Source organism: Chrysemys picta, chromosome 7 (genome assembly GCF_011386835.1).
Source record: "Chrysemys picta bellii isolate R12L10 chromosome 7, ASM1138683v2, whole genome shotgun sequence".
NCBI classification, from domain to species: Eukaryota; Metazoa; Chordata; order Testudines; family Emydidae; genus Chrysemys; species Chrysemys picta.
This window is the reverse complement of record NC_088797.1, coordinates 86,571,913-86,591,036: the sequence shown is the minus strand read 5'-3', so window position 1 is coordinate 86,591,036 and position 19,124 is coordinate 86,571,913. Positions and strand designations below refer to the sequence as shown.

Sequence of the window (19,124 nt, the reverse complement as noted above, 5' to 3'; positions counted from 1 at the left end):
TCATTGGTTATTGGCATAGGGTAGCTTCAATCAACGGTGGCGAGTTCAGGTACCAGATTATGAGAGGAAAAGTCTATGCAAGAGGAAAGTCTATGAGGGCAGTTGTTTGTAGCCATTTCCCTGACTTGTATGTATCCTATTACCTTTTTGTTTGTTTGTTTGTTTGTTTGTTTGTTTAAACATTCTTTGCTGGGGGGGAAGGGAGCACCAAGAATGACCTCTGTCTTCTTGCATTAGGCGGTCCAGGGACAGAAGTTGAGGCCCTGCCTCCTTGTTTGTATTGGGCACATGAAAGTCATAGTCTTCCTTGAGCAGGACAAGAAAGCCCAAGGACCCTGTGCTCTGTATAGTGAGTGGACTACTTCACAGTTTAAACTAATTGTAATTCTTAATTTTGCATTAGAACCTATCACAGATACTAGAGTGATTGAGTGCATTATTAAAATAAATACTAATTGCATTTTCTAGCTTTTTCTTGTTAATAATAAGCTTATTTCTGAGCTCTGTTTCTTTTTGGAATGATTTGTTTTCTCTATAGAATGTAAACAGGCTGGTTTATTATTATAGGGTTACATACAAGTGCTCGGCTATTCATGCTGGTTCATTATTTTACAGTTGTTTATAAGCTGACCTCGATTTCTTTTTTTCTTTAAAGAAAAAGCATTAAAGCATTTACTTTGCAGGAGTGAAAAAAAATCTAAAGCATTATATGAGCTTTGAAAACAGATCAAGTATAAAGAAGGGAAAACTGCAGAAAAAGGTTGAGCCTCCAATTTCAACAGCATTCCTTTACAAGCCAGAGACATGGGCTAAACCCACATGTACTCAGGTCACAAACAATTGATGCTTCTAATGCCCATATGTCCTTTACTGATCTTATAAAGCATAAGTAACTTTGTCTTCCAGAGCTGATTAATTTGTGAACCTACCTTTATGAGAGATAATCTTTACACAGTCCAAAGAGACACTGTTTATTTCTGCTCGTCTCCCCATGTTTCGCAGGTCCTCATTTTGCTTGATATGTAGGGTGGGGTGGAGAAGGGGGAAGATGTCTTTTTTAAAAACACAATAGAGAAAAATCTTTCTCCCAAATCTCCCCCTTTTCCTGTAGGGTAATGTGTGTATTGGGAGGAGATATCTGTATTCCAGTTAAAGCCCACCCCTTCTGGTGGACAGCTGATAACAATTTGAATATTTGGATTTGCTTTCAGCCATCTGCAGGGGGTTCAAAGGCTCCAGTAACTAGGAGCAAGGAAAGCAGCATGGGGGCAGAAACCAAAAATAAATAAAATAAATAAATAATTGAAAAATTATAGCAACTTTCCCAAAAGGCAGATGAATTCCAGTCCTCAAGACTTCATGTGGGGAGGCTCAGGCATTGGAGTGGTTCGTAATTAGGGATGGCAAATATCAACAGACTGATCTGCTTTCCCAGCTGGAGGGGAATTAATCCACACAGCTCCTTTTCACACATGCTGGGGTTCCTTTTGATGTTCAACTTTATCTCGCATCCCAACAAAATCACTCCTCTTCAGTTCCAAGAAAATCCACAGCATCTTACAGTGATGAAAGGCACCTTGGCACACAACGATGGTGGTACAAGATACCAGAGAGAGGCTCCAGCTAGGTGTGGGGAGAGGGCTTTCTTTGACACTGTCCTGGCTGCCTTGGCCTCCACCTTAAAGGACAGCTGCAGAGCTTAGAGGGAAAATTGGAGGATGCAGATCTGTATCCTCTTGATTTCTCCAAGTTTCCAGCTTGGGACACTGCAGACTCAGGTATGACTTGTTTGTAGGCACTCAGATGCTATGCTGCTAAACACTATAGGATTGCCAATAAATAAATAATTTTAAAAAAAGTAAACTCTTTATTTAAGTGCTCAGTGCAAATGAGGGGCTACTGTGAAAAACATCTGAGAGCCCGATTTGGATACCCTAGCGCATGCTGGATGGTACACAGCTCCCCACGTAGCTCTACTGAAGGCAAGGGGACCACTTGTGAAATAAGGTGCTACTAAGTATAAGGCAGGATATCAAAATCTAGCTCCCTGTTATGAGTCATGCTGGATTAGGCAAATCATTGCTGTTGCTCCAAGTTAGTAATCCCTTTCTGAACTGAAAGAAGGACCTTTGTTCAAATGTGTTAAGACTGAATATGCTCTAATGCAGAGAATATAAACTGAAGTAGCATTGAATATCAGAGTTGGAAGGGACCTCAGTAGGTCATCTAGTCCAACCCCCTGCTCAAAGCAGGACTAATCCCCAGAGAGATTTTTGTCCCAGATCCCTAAATGGCCCCCTCAAGGATTGAACTCACAACCCTGGGTTTAGCAGGCTAATGCTCAAACCACTGAGCTATCCCTCCCCCCACTGAGCTATCATATATATCTTCTTAAACAGGTGCCAGCTTTTACTGCTTCATTACTAACCATCCACCTCTCCCGACCACCTCCTCTAAAAAGCTGTCCTGAAAAGCTGGATTCAGAACCAGTTTGTCTAGAGTGTCCTACCTGTGATGATAGGTGTATACTCAGCATTCAGTATGTAGGGATGAGCGTCTGCACGAGTTCTTCCAAACATCTGGCACTTACCTGCACTGGCATTCTTAAAAATAGCACAATTTAGAAGTTGGTTGTGGTTGTTAATGTGTTTGTTTCCCAGTAAGTATGTCAATTAATCCCTTGTCTGCCTCTGGCAGGCTGCACAGTCTATTCATTGAGATGCTAGAATGTGACAAATGGTATGCAAGGAGGCCCATGTGGTGTGTGAGTTTGCTGGGCATGTGCCCTATGCGCCAGGGATGCTGAAGGGGTTAAAGGCAAACAAGCAAAGGGTATTAAGCACTAAATTCCTATATTAAGCTAGGATTGAAAATTGAATGGAGGGACAGAAAAAGAGCCCCCCGGCATTTGTCCATGAAGCTATAGAAATAGGATAAGTACTCTTATGTAAAGGTAACCTGCAAAAGAATAGGGTTTTTTTTTCAATTGGGCTTGTGCCCTTTTTGCTGCTTTATGATGTATCTAGAAGGCTGAGAGAAAGGTATCGACACATCCATACATTCTTCGTAAGCTGCCTGCTCAAAGGAAACTGCAGAAGCCAAGCAAATGTTGTTTTACGCTAGTCACTTCTGCTGCAAGAGTTAGTGTCTGATTTGGTCTCCCTTCCTGGTCCTCATCTCCCTTCCTGCCTCCCTCTGCCGCCCTCCCCGGTGTAGCAAATATAAAGCTCATCATAGTTAATGGAGGCGCATTGCAGATTCCTCCTTAGGACTCAATAGAGTCAATAAGCCCGTCAGATGAGACTAGTGATGCTTGTGTTTTACTGAGAACTGACAGCAGACACCAGACATACCATAGCTACCATAGAAGTGGGCAGTTCCCGATGATCCAACTCCACGTGCTTTCAAAATATTTTCAAATTCGTAGACCAACAGAAAAGGAGGGGTCACCCGTTGGGTTACATTGCAGCCTTTCTCATTCTGAAGTATCCGTTCCCCTCCTGTGTAATTGCACAGTTGTCTTCACCTTAGGTAGGGGCAGAGACACTGTAGGCGTAGCCCCATTAGTAGAATTGGCTCTGATATGAGGTCTCCAAGTCATCATAAAACCCTTTTGTCTCTTTTCTGGATGTAGCTTCCAACTCAAGTGAGAAGACCTCAGAGCAAGGAGTCTTGTTAATAACTTTTCTTTGTTCTTGCTAAAAGCCTGGCCTCCATTTGGATTATACATGAACTCTCCTTCCTCTCCCCCCTTCCTTCAAATAATCCACTTCTGCCAAACCCAGTTTTGGGGTCCTTTACCTCGTCGTCCTCATTCTAAGGAAGTCCAGTGGCATCCAGTTGTTCCAACCAGTGAAAAAGCCTCCCTCATCCTCTTATTTCTTCCAGCTCACCATCCTTCGCTAATCTGTACTCCAGCACAAATCACATCTTCTCTCCCTGACAATGTATTTAAAAAAAAATTCCAATGGGGCATTTGTCAGGGTTCCCTCCCAACTCTGAACTCTGGGATACAGATGTGGGGACTCGCATGAAAGACCCCCTACGCTTATATTTCCCCAGCTTAGGTTAAAAACTTCCCCAAGGCACAAATTTCTTTCCTTGTCCTTGGACGGTATTGCTGCCGCCACAAGTGATTTAAACAAACATTCAGGGAGGGGCCACTTGGAGCCCTATCCCCCCAAGCCCCTTCATCCCCTTTCCTGGGGGGGCTTGAGAATAATATACCAACCAATAGGTTAACAAAGTGAGCACAGACCAAATCCCTGGTTTTTAGGACACTGAAAATCAATCGAGTTCTTTAAAGAAGAATTTTATTTTTTTTAAAAAAGGAAAAGAATCACACCTGCAAAATCAGGATGAAAGATAACTTTACAGTTGAAAGATGAAAAAAAAATCAGGATGAAAGATAAATAAAAAGATTCAAAACACAGAGGATTCCCTTCTGACTCTGCTTCCCAGTTACAAAACAGGAATAAAATTACCTCTTAGCATAGGGAAAATTCACAAGCTAAAACAAAAGGTAATCTAATACATTTCCTTGCTATTACTTACGACTTCTGTAATTTTAGATGTATCATTTCAGGATCTTGTTAGGAGCTGGGTTACCTGCTTGGTCTCTCTCTTTGTCCCAAGAGGGAAACAAACAAAAAAAGCACCAACAAAACCTTCCCCCACCCCCACCAGATTTTAAAGTATCTTCTTTCCCCATTGGTCCTTCTGGTCAGGTGCCAACTAGGTTAATTGAACTGATTAACCCCCTACAGGTAAGTGATTCTGTACCTCTGGCCAGGAGGGATTTTGTGTTACTGCATACATAAAGGTTGTTACCCTTCCCTTTATATTTATGGCAGCATCTCTAGTGTACGTGAAAGTAGGAGCACTTGAAATTGCAGTACTACAGCCTGTAACCAGGGCTTTCCTAAGAGCATGCTGCCTCTTGTTTTCTTATTTGTTGTGTACATTCCCCATCAACTGTCCTAGTCTAACAGTTTTCAATCTCATTTAGCTTGTTGTCTCCTTGGGGCAGAGATCTTGTCTTCTTAATTTGTCCGTGAAGTGCCACGCATACCTCTGGTACTATAGAAGTATCAGGAATATTCAGATCTCTCCCCACCTCTGCATGGGAATATCTTTTTTTTTTTTTTTGGTAGGGGGAGGGAGAAATAGAGAGGGGACTTTCTGGCATGTCACCTGCTCTCAGCCGTCACGCTCAGCCAGCTTTTGCTATTAGTGCCCCTTCGTGCATTTAATTGGTCCCTCCTTCTAACAGGCCGGAGACCATTCGGGGGAAAATTGGAAATTCGGCTCTGGCAGTTTCTGAACTTTATTGTAATGTGCTCTGCTGGGTTACACCAAGGGAAGGAGCTTGCTGCTTGGTTGGAAGGTCCTGAAGTGTCACTATCAGTATTTGGGAAAAGGCTCCTGCTTGTCTCCCAAGAAGGCTTGGGGAGAGGGGAGCCCTTGAGTCCTCAGTTTCAGCTGTGCCTTAGGAAAGTGAAGCTTTGTCTATAGAAATAACTGTTTAACCTCCAGAAATGCAAATATTGATTCTAAAGGATTCCCTCAGTGATGTAGCCGGCTGTGTTTTGGATGAATTCAGGCTCAGCATGCAGGCTCTGCACTGGATATGTGTAGACAGCAGTCTGGACATGTAACATCTATGATCTCTGCATGCGTGTAGTATGTTGGACATGCGGTATCTGTGGGACTGAGACGCGAGTGGCATGCTAGATGTGTGCCATCTATGGGTTTAGGGTGAGCACGGCATACTGGAGATGCACTGTCTGTAGCTTGGTATATGGGTGGCATACTTCAGTGTGTGTTGTCCATTTGCCATCAGGCTTGTATTTTCCCTGGAATCCTGCCACCTTGGCAGTAAAGGATAGGATTGGTAATGCAGATCCAGGCTGATATGGCGAAGGTCATGCAGAGGCTGAGTAGTGGAGCACAGTAGTATTCCTTGGAAGGGAACACAAGTCTCCAACTACAGGTAAAACATATGGGGAAGCACATCTGCTGTACTTACCATAACATGGTGTATGTAGGTAAAATATGTGTGGTGTGTACAGAATCTTCCTGTATCTTTAAATATGGCAAGCTTTATTTCTTACATTTATATACTGTGCAATAAGGTTAGGATTATACAAACTACATATATTTTGCATCCTGCATATGTACAATGGGACTGATGAAATATTATTATTTTTATTTGTATTACCAAAGGGACTAGTCATGGACTAGGACCCCATTGTGCAAATTGCTGTACAAACACAGAACAAAAAGGCACAGGAAAATAGAGAGGAAATAGTATGTTTTTTCCAGGTAGACATCCCTGTCTCTGGCTGTGAGACTTCTCCCCTGTCTTTCCATTCTCCTCCCTTGTGTCTGGCTGGCTTCTCCATGTCTCTCTTCCTATTTGTCTGTCTGTCTCTTCTCTCTACCTGTCTCTTGATTTCATTTCTCCTCACCTTTTATTCGTATGTATAGTTGGATTTGCCACCATTAGATTATCTTTCAGCCTATCATGCATTTAGCCTGGGCTGTTTATCCCTGCATTGAGCTGGTGACCCAGGTACATTGTGCATTGGTCATTGTTAATGTTCCTCTCTTTATTATTTTGAAATATTGTTCTTAGGGACTCAACAGTGTTTTTGAGATCTACCTGGTGGGAAACAACTCCAGTCACTTCATCATCTCCCCAACCTCGATCCAGGGAAAGGCAGACATCCGTGTTCGAGTTGCAGTGCCGCTGGACTTTGAGACAATTCCTCGCTATGAATTTTCCGTAAGAACTCTCCCAAATATGGGGTGAATGGGCAAAGGGAGGAGGGGCTGGAAATGGGAGAACCCCAGGGCTACAATATGCAGTAAAATAATGCATTAGCCCACGAATGGCAAACTCACTCAGTGAGAAACCGTCGGCCTGGAGTAAAAAGTTTACTGTCAAGAGGGTAATTTGCAGTTGTGTCCAACTGCAGAATGTGCCTCTTCATCCAGCAAAGTTAAATACTGCATTTAAAGACCATTTAAGATATTTTAATTCTCCCTCGGCGCCTCCTCCCATGACCAGTCACACACCCCATCTCTCTTTTGTGTGTCTGTCACCCTTTCTCAAACACTCACACTCTCTCACACATATACACACACTTTGACATTCACCCCCTTTCATTGCATTCCCCCCCCCTTCAATAACCCCTTCCTCTCTCTTCTCCTAATGCCCCCCCCCTTTGGGAATTTTCTCCTCTTGGGGACTGTCCCTTGCTCTCCTTTTTTTTTGTTTTTCTTCCACCCTTGGAGAGTTATCCCTTTTCCCTTCTCTTTTTCTTCCCCCACCTCTGTTTTCTCTTCCTCCTTGGCGATTCCCCTCCTCCATTGCGGGGATTCTTTCCACGGGTCTTGTTCTCTGGAAGAGGCGGGGAAGTGGAGAAGGAACTGCTTCCCTGAACCTGATCCTGTGAGGCCAGCATTGGAGTGTGGAAGGGAGCTCTTCTGAGCACAGGGCATGGATCACTGGGGGATCTACAAAGGGTTGCTGTGGGGTGAGAAGGAGGAAAGAGAGGGATGAGGGCCTCCATTGCCTGTGCCCAAGCAGGCATAATTTCCCACCTCCCTCTCTGTCTCCAGGGCCTTCCTGCCTTCTTTGAGCAGCATTATCCAGCAGCTGCCAACTCTGTATGTTGTAGAGGAATCTGTGGGCCAGCCAAACAGGTCCTGAGAATGAGATCCTGCCTACACACTGTATATTTGACACCCCTGCCTTGCCTGTCACCTCTGGGGAGCCAAGTCCGACACCTGACTTAAGTGATACGACTTTGATTACGTCAGTCGTTCTGGCTGGCAGTGGACATTGGTTGATCTCACAAACCTACCATACTGTTTGGCAGCATAGAGATGGAGTGGCCGGGCTGTGGGGGCAGCCCAGGACTAGACTGTCAGACTTGCCAAAGCTCAGAGATGGAGTGTTCTAGTAGAGTTGCGTATGCAAACTTGCATAATACCTGCCCAATCCGCTCCTGTCTCTAGTCAGAGCTATTGGATACAAAAACATTAAAATTTACCTGGCCACCCCCCAAAAAGGGAAGAAGAAAAATATTTGCTCTGAGTCTTCGCTCTTCTTTCAAAATTTAGAGCCTCAGCTACTAGAGCTTAAACAGAACATGTGTCTCCCCACCACCCTCAGACTGTGGGACCATAAAAGCTTTATAGAGCATAAAACTTTGTTTTAAATGCACCTCTCAGCCCGCAAAACTCTTTCCAGTCGCCTGCTTGAGCTGTGTCCCACTGTCTGGTTCAGCTATAAATTCTGGTAGGCAAAGCAGCTTCCTGATTATGCCAGCAGCTCCTGTTGCTATTAGGCCTGGCAGAGGGGCTTTTATACACCAGTAAAGAAACATAAATAAAAACCTGCCTTCCTTGAACAGTGAAAAGTGTAAACCAGAAACTCCAATGCTCCAATCCCATTCAGCTAGCTGGTTAGACGGTGAAATAGTAGCAGCTCCTAATGCCCTGTGCCCTGGGGCTTGAAGCTTAGATATATCATGCTCGGGGTGTCTTTAAAGGGTGAGGATGAGTAGGAGATAGTAGCAGTGCTATTGTGCTCATAGAACAGATGGTTGCCACAACTTGTGTGCATACAAATACTGTATCCGGTGGTACGTGACTGGTGATTCTAAACTCCTTACCATTGGTCTCATCTGCAGTGGAGCTTGGCGTATTCTCAGGATTGGAAGGCTGAGATTTGGTGTCATTGCTAGTTAGAGTGCACAAAAGAATGGGGGGAGGGTATTTGACTCTGACTAGGTCTTCTAGTCTGGTAAATGGGCATGGTTGCCTGGAATGGTTGGGAGCAATTTGCCTTGAGCCCCTCCAGCATCATGTTCAACGTTGAGTTAGCTGCACTGTTTATCCAGGGCCTACCAGAGGCATGCTGCTGTAGTAACAGAGCATCAGAGGAGATCACAAAAGAATGGATGCTTTTCTCGCTTTAAAAAAAGACATACAATGACGCCTCCAACTGTGTTGCTTGCCTCTTGTCTCTGCGCAGCTGTTCGCAAACGAGAGCATGCCAGACCACGTTGGCTTTGCTCGTGTGAAGATTAACCTCATCAATGAGAATGACAACCGCCCCATTTTCAGCCAAGTCCTGTACAACGTCAGCCTGTTTGAGAACGTCACAGTGGGAATCACTGTCTTGAGGGTCCATGTAAGTAGAAACAACCTTGAATTTTCTTAAGTTACAATATGCATTTTATTACATCTTGTCCTCAAAGCTGTGATACATTGACCCCACCGAATGCATCGCCAGTGAAAATGAAAGCTCTGTGCATTGTTCTATCAGAACAAATGGGTGATGGACTGGTCACATCCTGAGTGCAGGACGCTTTTATCTAGCTATTCTTGGGGATTGATTATCCCTGTTGTGGGTGCCACATTCACAACAAGGCAGTCTGAAAAACTGTGCCCAAATATAGTAGGCCTTGCTGGCACAAAGGAGCCACAGGGCAGGCATAAGGACCACCTAGGGAATAGCCCTGCCAGCTCCATAGAAGCCCTAGGCACAAGGGTTGTTTGGGGGCACGCTATTGGCAGAGCAAGGGTGGGGGTAGGTGGGCCTGATAAGGGGTGGGCATATCAAGGGCTGGAGGGGGAGCAAGGAGGGCTGAGGTAGACCTGAAATTATATGGTCCTACAAAGCCCTGTAGGGGCCTTTGTTGCAGAACTAGCTATCCTAGCCTGTGCTAAATCAGGAGATTTGCAAGATGCCTTCCGTCATCCCTACCCTGACACCTGCATCGTTGCAGAGATGAGCCTGGCTCCTGCTCCCCAGTGTGTGGTGCAATACCTAGGCAAAACAGGTGGAGCTAGAGACTGAGAGAAAAGGTATATGCATGCCCCTCCTGTTGGGTTTCAGAGCAGAATTAGTTAACAAATATCATTGCCAGAGCAAGGCACGTTCCGAATGACCTCTTGGCTGGTGCACAAAGGATATATCTACATTTCAAGCCAAGGGTGAGATTCCCAGCTTGAGGAGACATTTTGTGCTAGCTCCCACCAACGTAGTGTGCTAAATAAGAGTGTAGCCACAGCAGTGTGGGAAGTGGGTGGGGCTAGCCACCCCATGTATATGCCTAGGATGTGTGGTGGACACATCCTTGGGGTGGCTAGCCCTTCCCACTCCTTGCGCTGTCGCAGCTACCTTCTATTTTTAGCACACTAGACTGATGTGAGCTAGTGCGAGTATGTCTCGTCAAGCTGGAAATCAGAGCCCCAGCCAGAAGGATAGACATACCCGAGCAGAAAAATAACTAAAAGGCAGGGAACTGGGTTCTATGCTTCATTTCACCAAATGGGGAATGAGAAAATTAGAAAGGCAAGAAAATGCATTTTCTAGCTTCTAAGAAGGAATTATTGATGTCACAGAGTAAACGGGCAAACCAGAAACCAAACCCCATCTTAAAAATTATTTAAAATAGATGTTAATTGCCATTTAGGAAGAATAACATCACTGAAAACTCAAAGTATTTCTGGTTGGTGGGTGCTCCTGTGCTGCTTTAGTTAAATATACATGGTGTGACAAAGTTCCTCCTCTATCTTGGTGGGTCCTGCGCTTGTTGGTGGATTTTCTTGCCTCAGAGATACACCTTGTGGGTTGGGGAACAGCCCAGAGACCTTCCCCTCTGGAAGAACCCACAGTCCAGGTCAGTTGGGAGGTTTGGGGGGGAACCCGGGCCCGCCCTCTACTCCGGGTTCCAGCCCAGGGCCCAGTGGACTGCAGCTATCTATAGTGCCTCCTGTAACAGCTGCATGACAGCTACAACTCCCTGGGCTACTTCCCCTTGGCCTCCTCCAAACACCTTCCTTATTCTCACCACAGGACCTTCCTCCTGGTGTCTGATAACGCTTGTGTTCCTCAGTCCTCCAGCAGCACACCCTCAGCTCCTTGCACCTCTTGCTCCCAGCTCTTCACACTCACACCACAAACTGAAGTGAGCTCCTTTTAAAACCCAGTTGCCCTGATTAGCCTGGCTTAATTGATTCTAGCAGCTTCTTCTTAATTGGCTCTAGGTGTCCTAATTAGCCTGCCTACCTTAACTGGTTCTAGCAGGTTCCTGATTACTCTAGTGCAGCCCCTGCACTGGTCACTCAGGGAACAGAAAACTACTCATCCAGTGACCAGTATATTTGCCCTCTACCAGACTCCTGTACCCCACTGGTCTGGGTCTGTCACAATGGATTCATCCTCTCACATGTGTTTAGTTCTCCCTCATTCCATTCCCCAATACATGTTCTCTCCCATCAGCCCCCACACCTCTGGACAGACATACTCCCCCAACACACACACACACACACACACACACACACACACACACACACGAATGAAAGCTCTGACAAAATGATTTGGGGTGTGTAAGTGTGTTTACTCTACAAACAGATGGTGTGAAACTGTATAGAGCCCCTGAGCAGTTCCCATCTGACAGTTATTAATATTTCAAACAGATGTTTAGCTAGTCAGGCCATCAGACACTAAACAATGAGATTGTTACAGCGTCTTTTTTCCAACTTCCAGCTATGCCAGCATTTTGGAGCAAACACAAAATGCCAGGAGTTGAATCTTCTATGATAAATCAGAATGTATGCAATTAGCGTTGAAATCCAGATTGTCCTCCCAGCTGATCCCAAACTTCTAACAACCCTCATAAAATACTACTACTTCTTGTATATGAGATGCAGCACTCTGTATGTGTCAGAAATAGTGTTTACTTAACATGATTGTTCCACCAACTGTCCCACACTCCACGAATAAAATGAACCATGCAAGGAGGGCTGCCTTTCGTCATGATAAACTACAGTTTTTCAAAGGGTTTCCTGGGTACCTGAAGTGGGTGATTATTAAGGACAAATTTTTAAAACTGGCCATCTAAATTTAGTGCACATTCCGTACACCTCCCCCGAAAGTACATAAAATGGATTACACGTGCAAAAGGCCACTTATGTCTATTATTCCCCATTCTGTGTTGAAAAATGCCCTTTTGCACAAATGAGCCTATATTTTGTATTTGCAATGGATGCGTGCACAGATTTTGGGGTGCATTTTAGACAGCTAGTTTGAAGACATAATTTCTCTAAACTTAAACTCCCCTGTACTTTGAAAGGTAGAGGGAAAACACTTATAAAAATGTTCTGGAGAGTAGAAAAAACTGGTCTCCAGGAGATTAGCCCTATAGCAGAGATAGTCAGATGCTGGGACTGAGTTTCCAAAGGGATTAGCTTCCATCCCAGTTACATCAGCACTGAGCAGTGGTTTCTGGAGGATTAATCTTCAATCATAGATGGTCTTGCACTGAGGGTAATAGTCCCATTGGCATTATCCCACTGTCGCAGACAGTCTAGCACCAGGACAGAGGTTTCAGAGGGATTGGCCCTTTGTCACAGAGGCCTTATGTACACTAGCATTATCCCTCACATTCTCTGCCTTTGCACTACCACTAATGCAACTGGTAGCAAGAGTGGAAACACTAGTGTAGATCAGCCACCAGAATTTAAACCACCGGGTCATCTAACCCCGCTCAGTGGAGATTTGGTTCAGGGTGTCAAGGGAGCAGAAAGGGATGAGTTCAAAATTAGTCCGCAATCCCATCAAAACAGAGAACAGAACATTCATACATTTCAGGGAAATACCAGAAATCTAGATGGATACAAACCTAATACAGAAACCAAGCCACATGTTACGGAATCAATGTGAACAGGAATTCTTTGTGTCTCTTCCTATCTTCCCAAATTCTGAGGTGATCATCTGATTCAAATAGCTCTGTGTGTCCTCTATGGGCTTCTAAGAGTGAACATAGTAACTTTTCCTCTGTTCGCTGCAGCATTCATTGTGTTTGGTGAGTGCATATTCCCTGCCTTGAATAATGAAGGGCAGTCTCCAGGATCCCGGCGTACATGTGTCAGCCTTTTTCTGGAGATGGCAGAATGGCAGCTGGCACTGCAGCGCCTAAAGCTTGTTCCAGGCAGAGACATGGACGGCTCCAAAATAGGGGAGGTCTGGGGAACAGGAAATCTCTGATCTTCTGCATGATATAATAGTGATTAAAAGCCACTTTTCTCTACTTCCTGAGGAGGGGAAGAGTTTACTCCCAACTGCCCTGAAATTCTGGGCTTTCTGCCCACTTTCCCAAGTCCCTAGCCTGACACACCTCCCATCACTGTTATTTAGCTATTTGGAGATTGGGGGGATGAGGGAAGAGGAGTCCTTAGTGAGGCAGTAAGAAAATGGAGCCTTCCAATCAAAACGTGCACATGCACAAGTTCCCTACTACAATTCCCCCTTTCCCTGGACCTCCTCCTTAGGCTTGAACATCTGAAAATGTAAAAGAAAGAGAAAAAGAGACTTCACTTGTGATGACAAATGGCCATTCGTTTCTGCAGCGTTTGACCTCCTAATGTCACTGACAGCGGAGTATGTATGTTACCCGTATAAATCATCAGTAAGTGCAAGCAGCAGAGAGTCAGAGCCTCCTTTTACTCCCACTCCGTGCTCTCGCCTATCCCTTCCCTGCACAGAGTTCCGTGCAGGTTCAAATACACGTCTCCACATGAGGCTCTTGGTGAACGTCTAGCTGCTTTTGCAGAGCCCTCAACCTCCTCCCCAGTCACCATGTAACGTTGTGCGGTGGTCTAATATTTTGTTCACGTGTGCTGCACTCTCTTTCTAGTTCACGTTCTCTGACTTCCCTTCCCTCTCCCATCCATCTGTTTAATTCTGTCCCTGTGATACATGTATCATATAAATTCAGGGAATGATTTGCCTGCACGTGAACAGCTGGAAAATACAGGCTCCCTGGAAGCAGCTCCTAAGTGTGCACAGGAACCTGGAACATGCTGGAAGGCATGTCCCTTGGGGCGTGAAAAATTTCCTTTCAAGAGACCCATTTGTTTATGGGCATGGAGAGATATTGGCCAAATTCAGCCCTGATGGAGCATGCTGCAACCCACTTAAGTCAAGGGAGTTGCTTCCTCTTACAGTAGGGCTGAATTTGGCCCATCTTATGAATAGTACCTGGCTTGAAGGGCAACAATAATAATTGTACATAGTGATTTTCATCCAAAGATTTAAAAGTGCTTTTAAAAAGTTGGAGAAGTGGTATGGTCCAAGGAGAGGGCAAATATATAACAGTGGTTGCAACAATGATCTATATGGTTATATTTTAATCAGATAACATCACAGTATTCATTATACACATGGGGAAACTGAGGCACAAAAAGGTTAAGTGAGCTGTCCAAGGCCACAACGTGGCAGAGCGAGGAAGAGAACCCAGTGAATTATCAGGGAATTATCCCCTGGACCATTCTGCCTCTTACAAACTTGGGAGACTGAGCCTCAGGCATTTACAATAATAATGTATTTTTGAATTGGACCTTACTTTGGGCATGTAATTTTGCATCTGCACATTTGTTCATGCATCTTCTTGGCCATTCGATACATGTGTAAATTGATGAGTGCTATTTATTGCAAGCAACAGATTGCACTTGCAAAAATGGATGCTTTGTTTGAAAGAGAAACTCATAATCTCCTTACCCCTTTTGCATTAAAATATTTAACAAAGGGCAAAATTTGCAGTGATGAGCTATGTTGTAAGAGATGAGACTGGAAGCCAAAGTGTTCTGTTCTCCCCACTGAGGGCTGCAATTATTCCCATCCATCCTTCTCACTAACTCAAAGTTTGGAAACCAGTTTTCTTCAGAGGTTCTGAGCACCCAGAGCTCTTATTGACTTCAACTAAACTGCTCAGTCCTTCTGAAAATAAGTCTCGGGGGCGAGGGGGGCGGTGTCAGAGGTTAGTGTGACTACAGAGACCTGCCCTGGCATGGTTACTCAGGATACCTGCATGATGAGCGTGTATGTGTGTGTGTGAGAGAGAAGGCAAAATCCATTTCCCACTCCATCCTTTTTGCATTTTAAACTCTATTCTATTTAAAAAACTTTTTTAAAAGGTCTCCTCGTTTGAAAAGAAAATTAGTTTCCTTTGTTACACTAGATGTGGCCCTTTTTTGGTAACTTCCCTTCCAGGCTACCTCTGGGGAAAAGTATACAGCTGAAAATGTTGACAGTGCAGAAATAGCGATGTGCCCTGTATCATTTGCACACGATTTCTCGATGTATAACTTCCCTCCTTACCACCTTCATAACACCTGAAAATAACCACTTTACAAACACCAGCAACAAAACAAAGGGGGAGATTGGCCAAACAATTCCTAGCAGTTGGTCCCGGGTGTCAAAGGACCCCCATTGATTTAGGGAACTGTATTTGTTCTCAGCACCTCTTGCTTCTTGGGGGCATGAAGTTATACCAGACCAGCTTGCTCAAGAAGTGTGAAATTCCTGCTTTGACCTTTTCTGTTATGTTATTAAAAGGTTTCACGGCCAGTTGTTTCAGGGGAAAAAAACCCACTTCAATATCTGCTGGTAGCTGGGGCAGAACCTACCAATCCTTCTAGCCTAGGGACTGGACAGCTGACTCTGCTTACACCCTTTGCTTTGCTCCTTCGTCACTGGATGTAGCATTGCATTTCAGTCTAACTCATTGTCCCAGTGTACAACCTTTTGCAAAGGAGCACAGTTTAGGGGCAGACAGACAAAGAAGTCTATATGCTGGGTAGAGAGACTTGCTGGAACGTGCAGTGGGAGAGAGCAGAAACAGTCCCAGTGCGATGAATGGAAGCATGCACTTTAAAATAGTGGTTGTGAGCGAGCCTGGTGACTCTGCTGTGTATGAGCAAAAAGAACGAGGAGTACTTGTGGCACTTTAGAGACTAACACATTTATTTGGGCATAAACTTTCGTAGGCTAGAACCCACTTCATCAGGTGCATGCAGTGGAAAATACAGTAGGAAGATATATATATACAGAGAACATGAAAAATGGGGGTTGCCATACCAAGTCTAGCGAGACTAATCAGTTAAGGTGGGCTATTATCAGCAGGAGAAAAAAAAACTTTTGTAGTGATAATCAGGATGGCCCATTTCAAACAGTTGACAAGAAGGTGTGAGTAACAATAGGGGAACTATTAGCATGGGGAAATAGTTTTTAGTTTATGTAATGACCCATCCTCTCCCAGTTTTTATTGACGCCTAATTTAATGGTGTCCAGTTTTCAAATTAATTCCAGTTCTGCAGTTTCTCGTTGGAGTCTGTTTTTGAAGGTTTTTTTGTTGAAGAATTGCGACTTTTAGGTCTGTAATTGAGTATCCAGGAGGTTGAAGTGTTCTCTGACTGGTTTTTGAATGTTATAATTCTTGACGTCTGATTTGTGTCCATTTATTCTTTTGCGTAGAGACGGTCCGGTTTGGCCAAAGTACATGGCAGAGGGGCATTGCTGGCACATGATGGCATATATCACATTGGTAGATAATAATTATAATTAATAATTAATGGAGATATCCCATCTCCTAGAACTGGAAGGGACCTTGAAAGGTCATTGAGTCCAGCCCCCTGCCTTCACTAGCAGGACCAAATACTTATTTTGCCCCAGATCCCCAAGTCGCCCCCTCAAGGATTGAACTCACAACCCTGGGTTTAGCAGGCCAATGCTCAAACCACTGTGTGTAGGTGAATGAGCCCCTGATGGTGTGGCTGATGTGGTTAGGTCCTATGATGGTGTCCCTTGAATAGATATGTGGACACTGTTGGCAACGGGCTTTGTAGCAAGGATAGGTTCCTGGGTTAGTGTTTTTTGTTGTGTGGTTGCTGGTGAATATTTGCTTCAGGTTGGAGGCCTATCTGTAAGCGAGGACTGGCCTGTCTCCCAAGATCTGTGAGAGTGAGGAATCATCCTTCAGGGTAGGTTATAGATCCTTGATGATGCGCTGGAGAGGTTTTAGTTGGGGGCTGAAGGTGAGGGCTAGTGGCTTTCTGTTACTTTCTTTGTTGGGTCTGTCCTGTAGTAGGTGACTTTTGAGTACTCTTCTGGCTCTGTCAATCCGTTTCTTCACTTCAGCAGGAGCGTATTGTAAAAAATAGGATATCTCCATTTATTTATTTTATCTCCTAGAACTGGAAGGGACCTTGAAAGGTCATTGAGTCCAGCCCCCTGCCTTCACTAGCAGGACCAAGTACTGATTTTACCCCAGATCCCTAAGTGGCCCCCTTCAGGATTGAACTCACAACCCTGGGTTTAGCAGGCCAATGCTCAAACCACTGAACTCTCTCTCCCCCTTGTAGTTTTAAGAATGTTTGATAGGGTTCTTGTAGATATTTGTCTCTGTCTGAGGGACTGGAGCAAATGCGATTGTATCTTAGAGCTTGGCTGTAGACAATGGATCGTGTGATGTGGTCTGGATGAAAGCTGGAGGCATGTAGGTAAGTATAGTGGTCAGTAGGTTTCCGGTATAGGGTTGTGTTTATGTGTATGAGTGATAGCACCAGGTTACAGGCACTAGACAGCACCAGCTTGGGAACAGTTTTGCTCCATTTAGGAGGTTCTGCAGAAGCAGTGAAGAGAACTCTCTAGTTGTAGTCCTCTTCTCAGGTAAGGACAAGGGGAGACAGACTGAGCTACTGGTCTTTGCTTGCTCTGGGAACCAGCTGTACAGGCTGTGTGAATACCAGATGATAGGCTTGTACAATGACCAGAGTTGCATGTGGGTCTATGCCCCTCAGGCTGCAAACGGTATTACGTATAGTCCCAGGACCAAATCATTGAAATTTCTCCAAAACAACTACAAGGCCCATAACCATCAATACAGAAGAGGGCATGTATGAGTACTGGTATTGTGACCACCCGCAAAGCAATTCCCAGCCTTCTGTTGTCTTTACTCCTGTGTGTGTATAGCAAGAAGCAGGGCAGGGGAGTATCTTCCAAGCCCTGCCCTTCCCAGCTATGAATCTGTGAATGGATAGACTAGAAGGGTTGGTGGGTGGGGGGGAGAGATAAATTGATAGACTAGAAAAAATTCCCAAGACATGAGCAGCTGTAACATCAAAGAGAGGCACATAGATAGACCTTAGACCAGATAGGAGGATAAATCCATTGAAGAGAGAAACCGCTCAATAAATAGAGGAAAGAGGGGTAGGTAAAACTGAATGGCCAAAAATCCAAAACTCCGTCAAATATCAGCCCAAGCCCTACAGAAAACAAGTTATAGCACAAATGGCAAATTCCTCCCCTTCCCCCCCCCCCATGTACTGTACATAGTAGAGGACACCCAGTGAATGGAAGAAGAGAGAGAATCAGCCCTTAGAGGAACAGAATGACAAGTCTTGGTAATGTGGAATGTAAGATCCCAGAGTCCTTGATGGGCTCCCTATGGGAAGAGAAGTGACACTGTGAACATGGGCATTGGATGAGAATTGAGCTCTTGCCCCTTGATGCTCCTCCCTCTGCCTTTTGTGGAAGCTACCTCCAGAAGGTGCAGTGAAGGGGTTTTCGCAGGTGGAAACTAGGGGCTGTTTAGAATAAGCTATGGAGTAAAGTGTCTGGAGGAGTTTCTGACCCATCCAAGATTTGGGGAAGGGGGGAGGAGAAGTGTTTTGCCACCAGATGGCATTATCTGAAGGAGGTCCTTTTCAGTGGGGAAAGGGGGAACTAGAGCTTCTGGCAAAGATGAGGATATGGTGAGGGGAAGTCATAGAAGAGCAGGACATATCTCGGTTTCAATTAGCCTACACTGTCTAGACAATTCCTACAGAGAGAAGAGGAGTGGCAAGAGCCCTTTCTATGTCTCCACAGCTTTCCTGGCTGTCTCTTCTGTGGTGCATGTACATGGCTTGGATCTGACCTGAGAGATTAGCAGATGGATGCAGTAGAAAGTGTGGGAGAAGAAGCAATGTGTCCATCTGAACTTATGAAATAACCTAGGTCTCCCCTTGGTTTTGCTCCTATGCAATAAGGAGGGCCAGTGTTTCTCTCGATAGTATTGTCACCGAGATAGAAGCTAGGTGGTTACATCTGTGGTTGGTGCTTTAAGGGCAACTGACCCTTTTCTTTCTTTTGCATGTAAGCAAAAATAAAATATGTGAAAGAGCAGAGAAGGGTGGTAACAGTGTGGGACTGTCAGACTGGCCCTGCTGGATGCCAGGTCCAGGAGTTCAAACAGCAGCCAGCAGTCCATTGCCAATCTGAT

General features: G+C 44.8%; 1 protein-coding gene across 3 annotated transcripts in view; it reads left to right on the top strand.

Moving 5' to 3' along the window:
- CDH23 (cadherin related 23) overlaps positions 1-19,124 on the top strand; it is a 533,292-nt gene that overhangs the window by 301,032 nt on the left and 213,136 nt on the right. For all 3 annotated transcript variants that reach the window (XM_065551950.1, XM_065551951.1, XM_065551952.1), the window contains 2 exons: positions 6,638-6,787; positions 9,047-9,205. In XM_065551950.1, the coding sequence (XP_065408022.1) occupies positions 6,638-6,787; positions 9,047-9,205 (309 nt within the window). The remainder of the gene's footprint in view (positions 1-6,637; positions 6,788-9,046; positions 9,206-19,124) is intronic.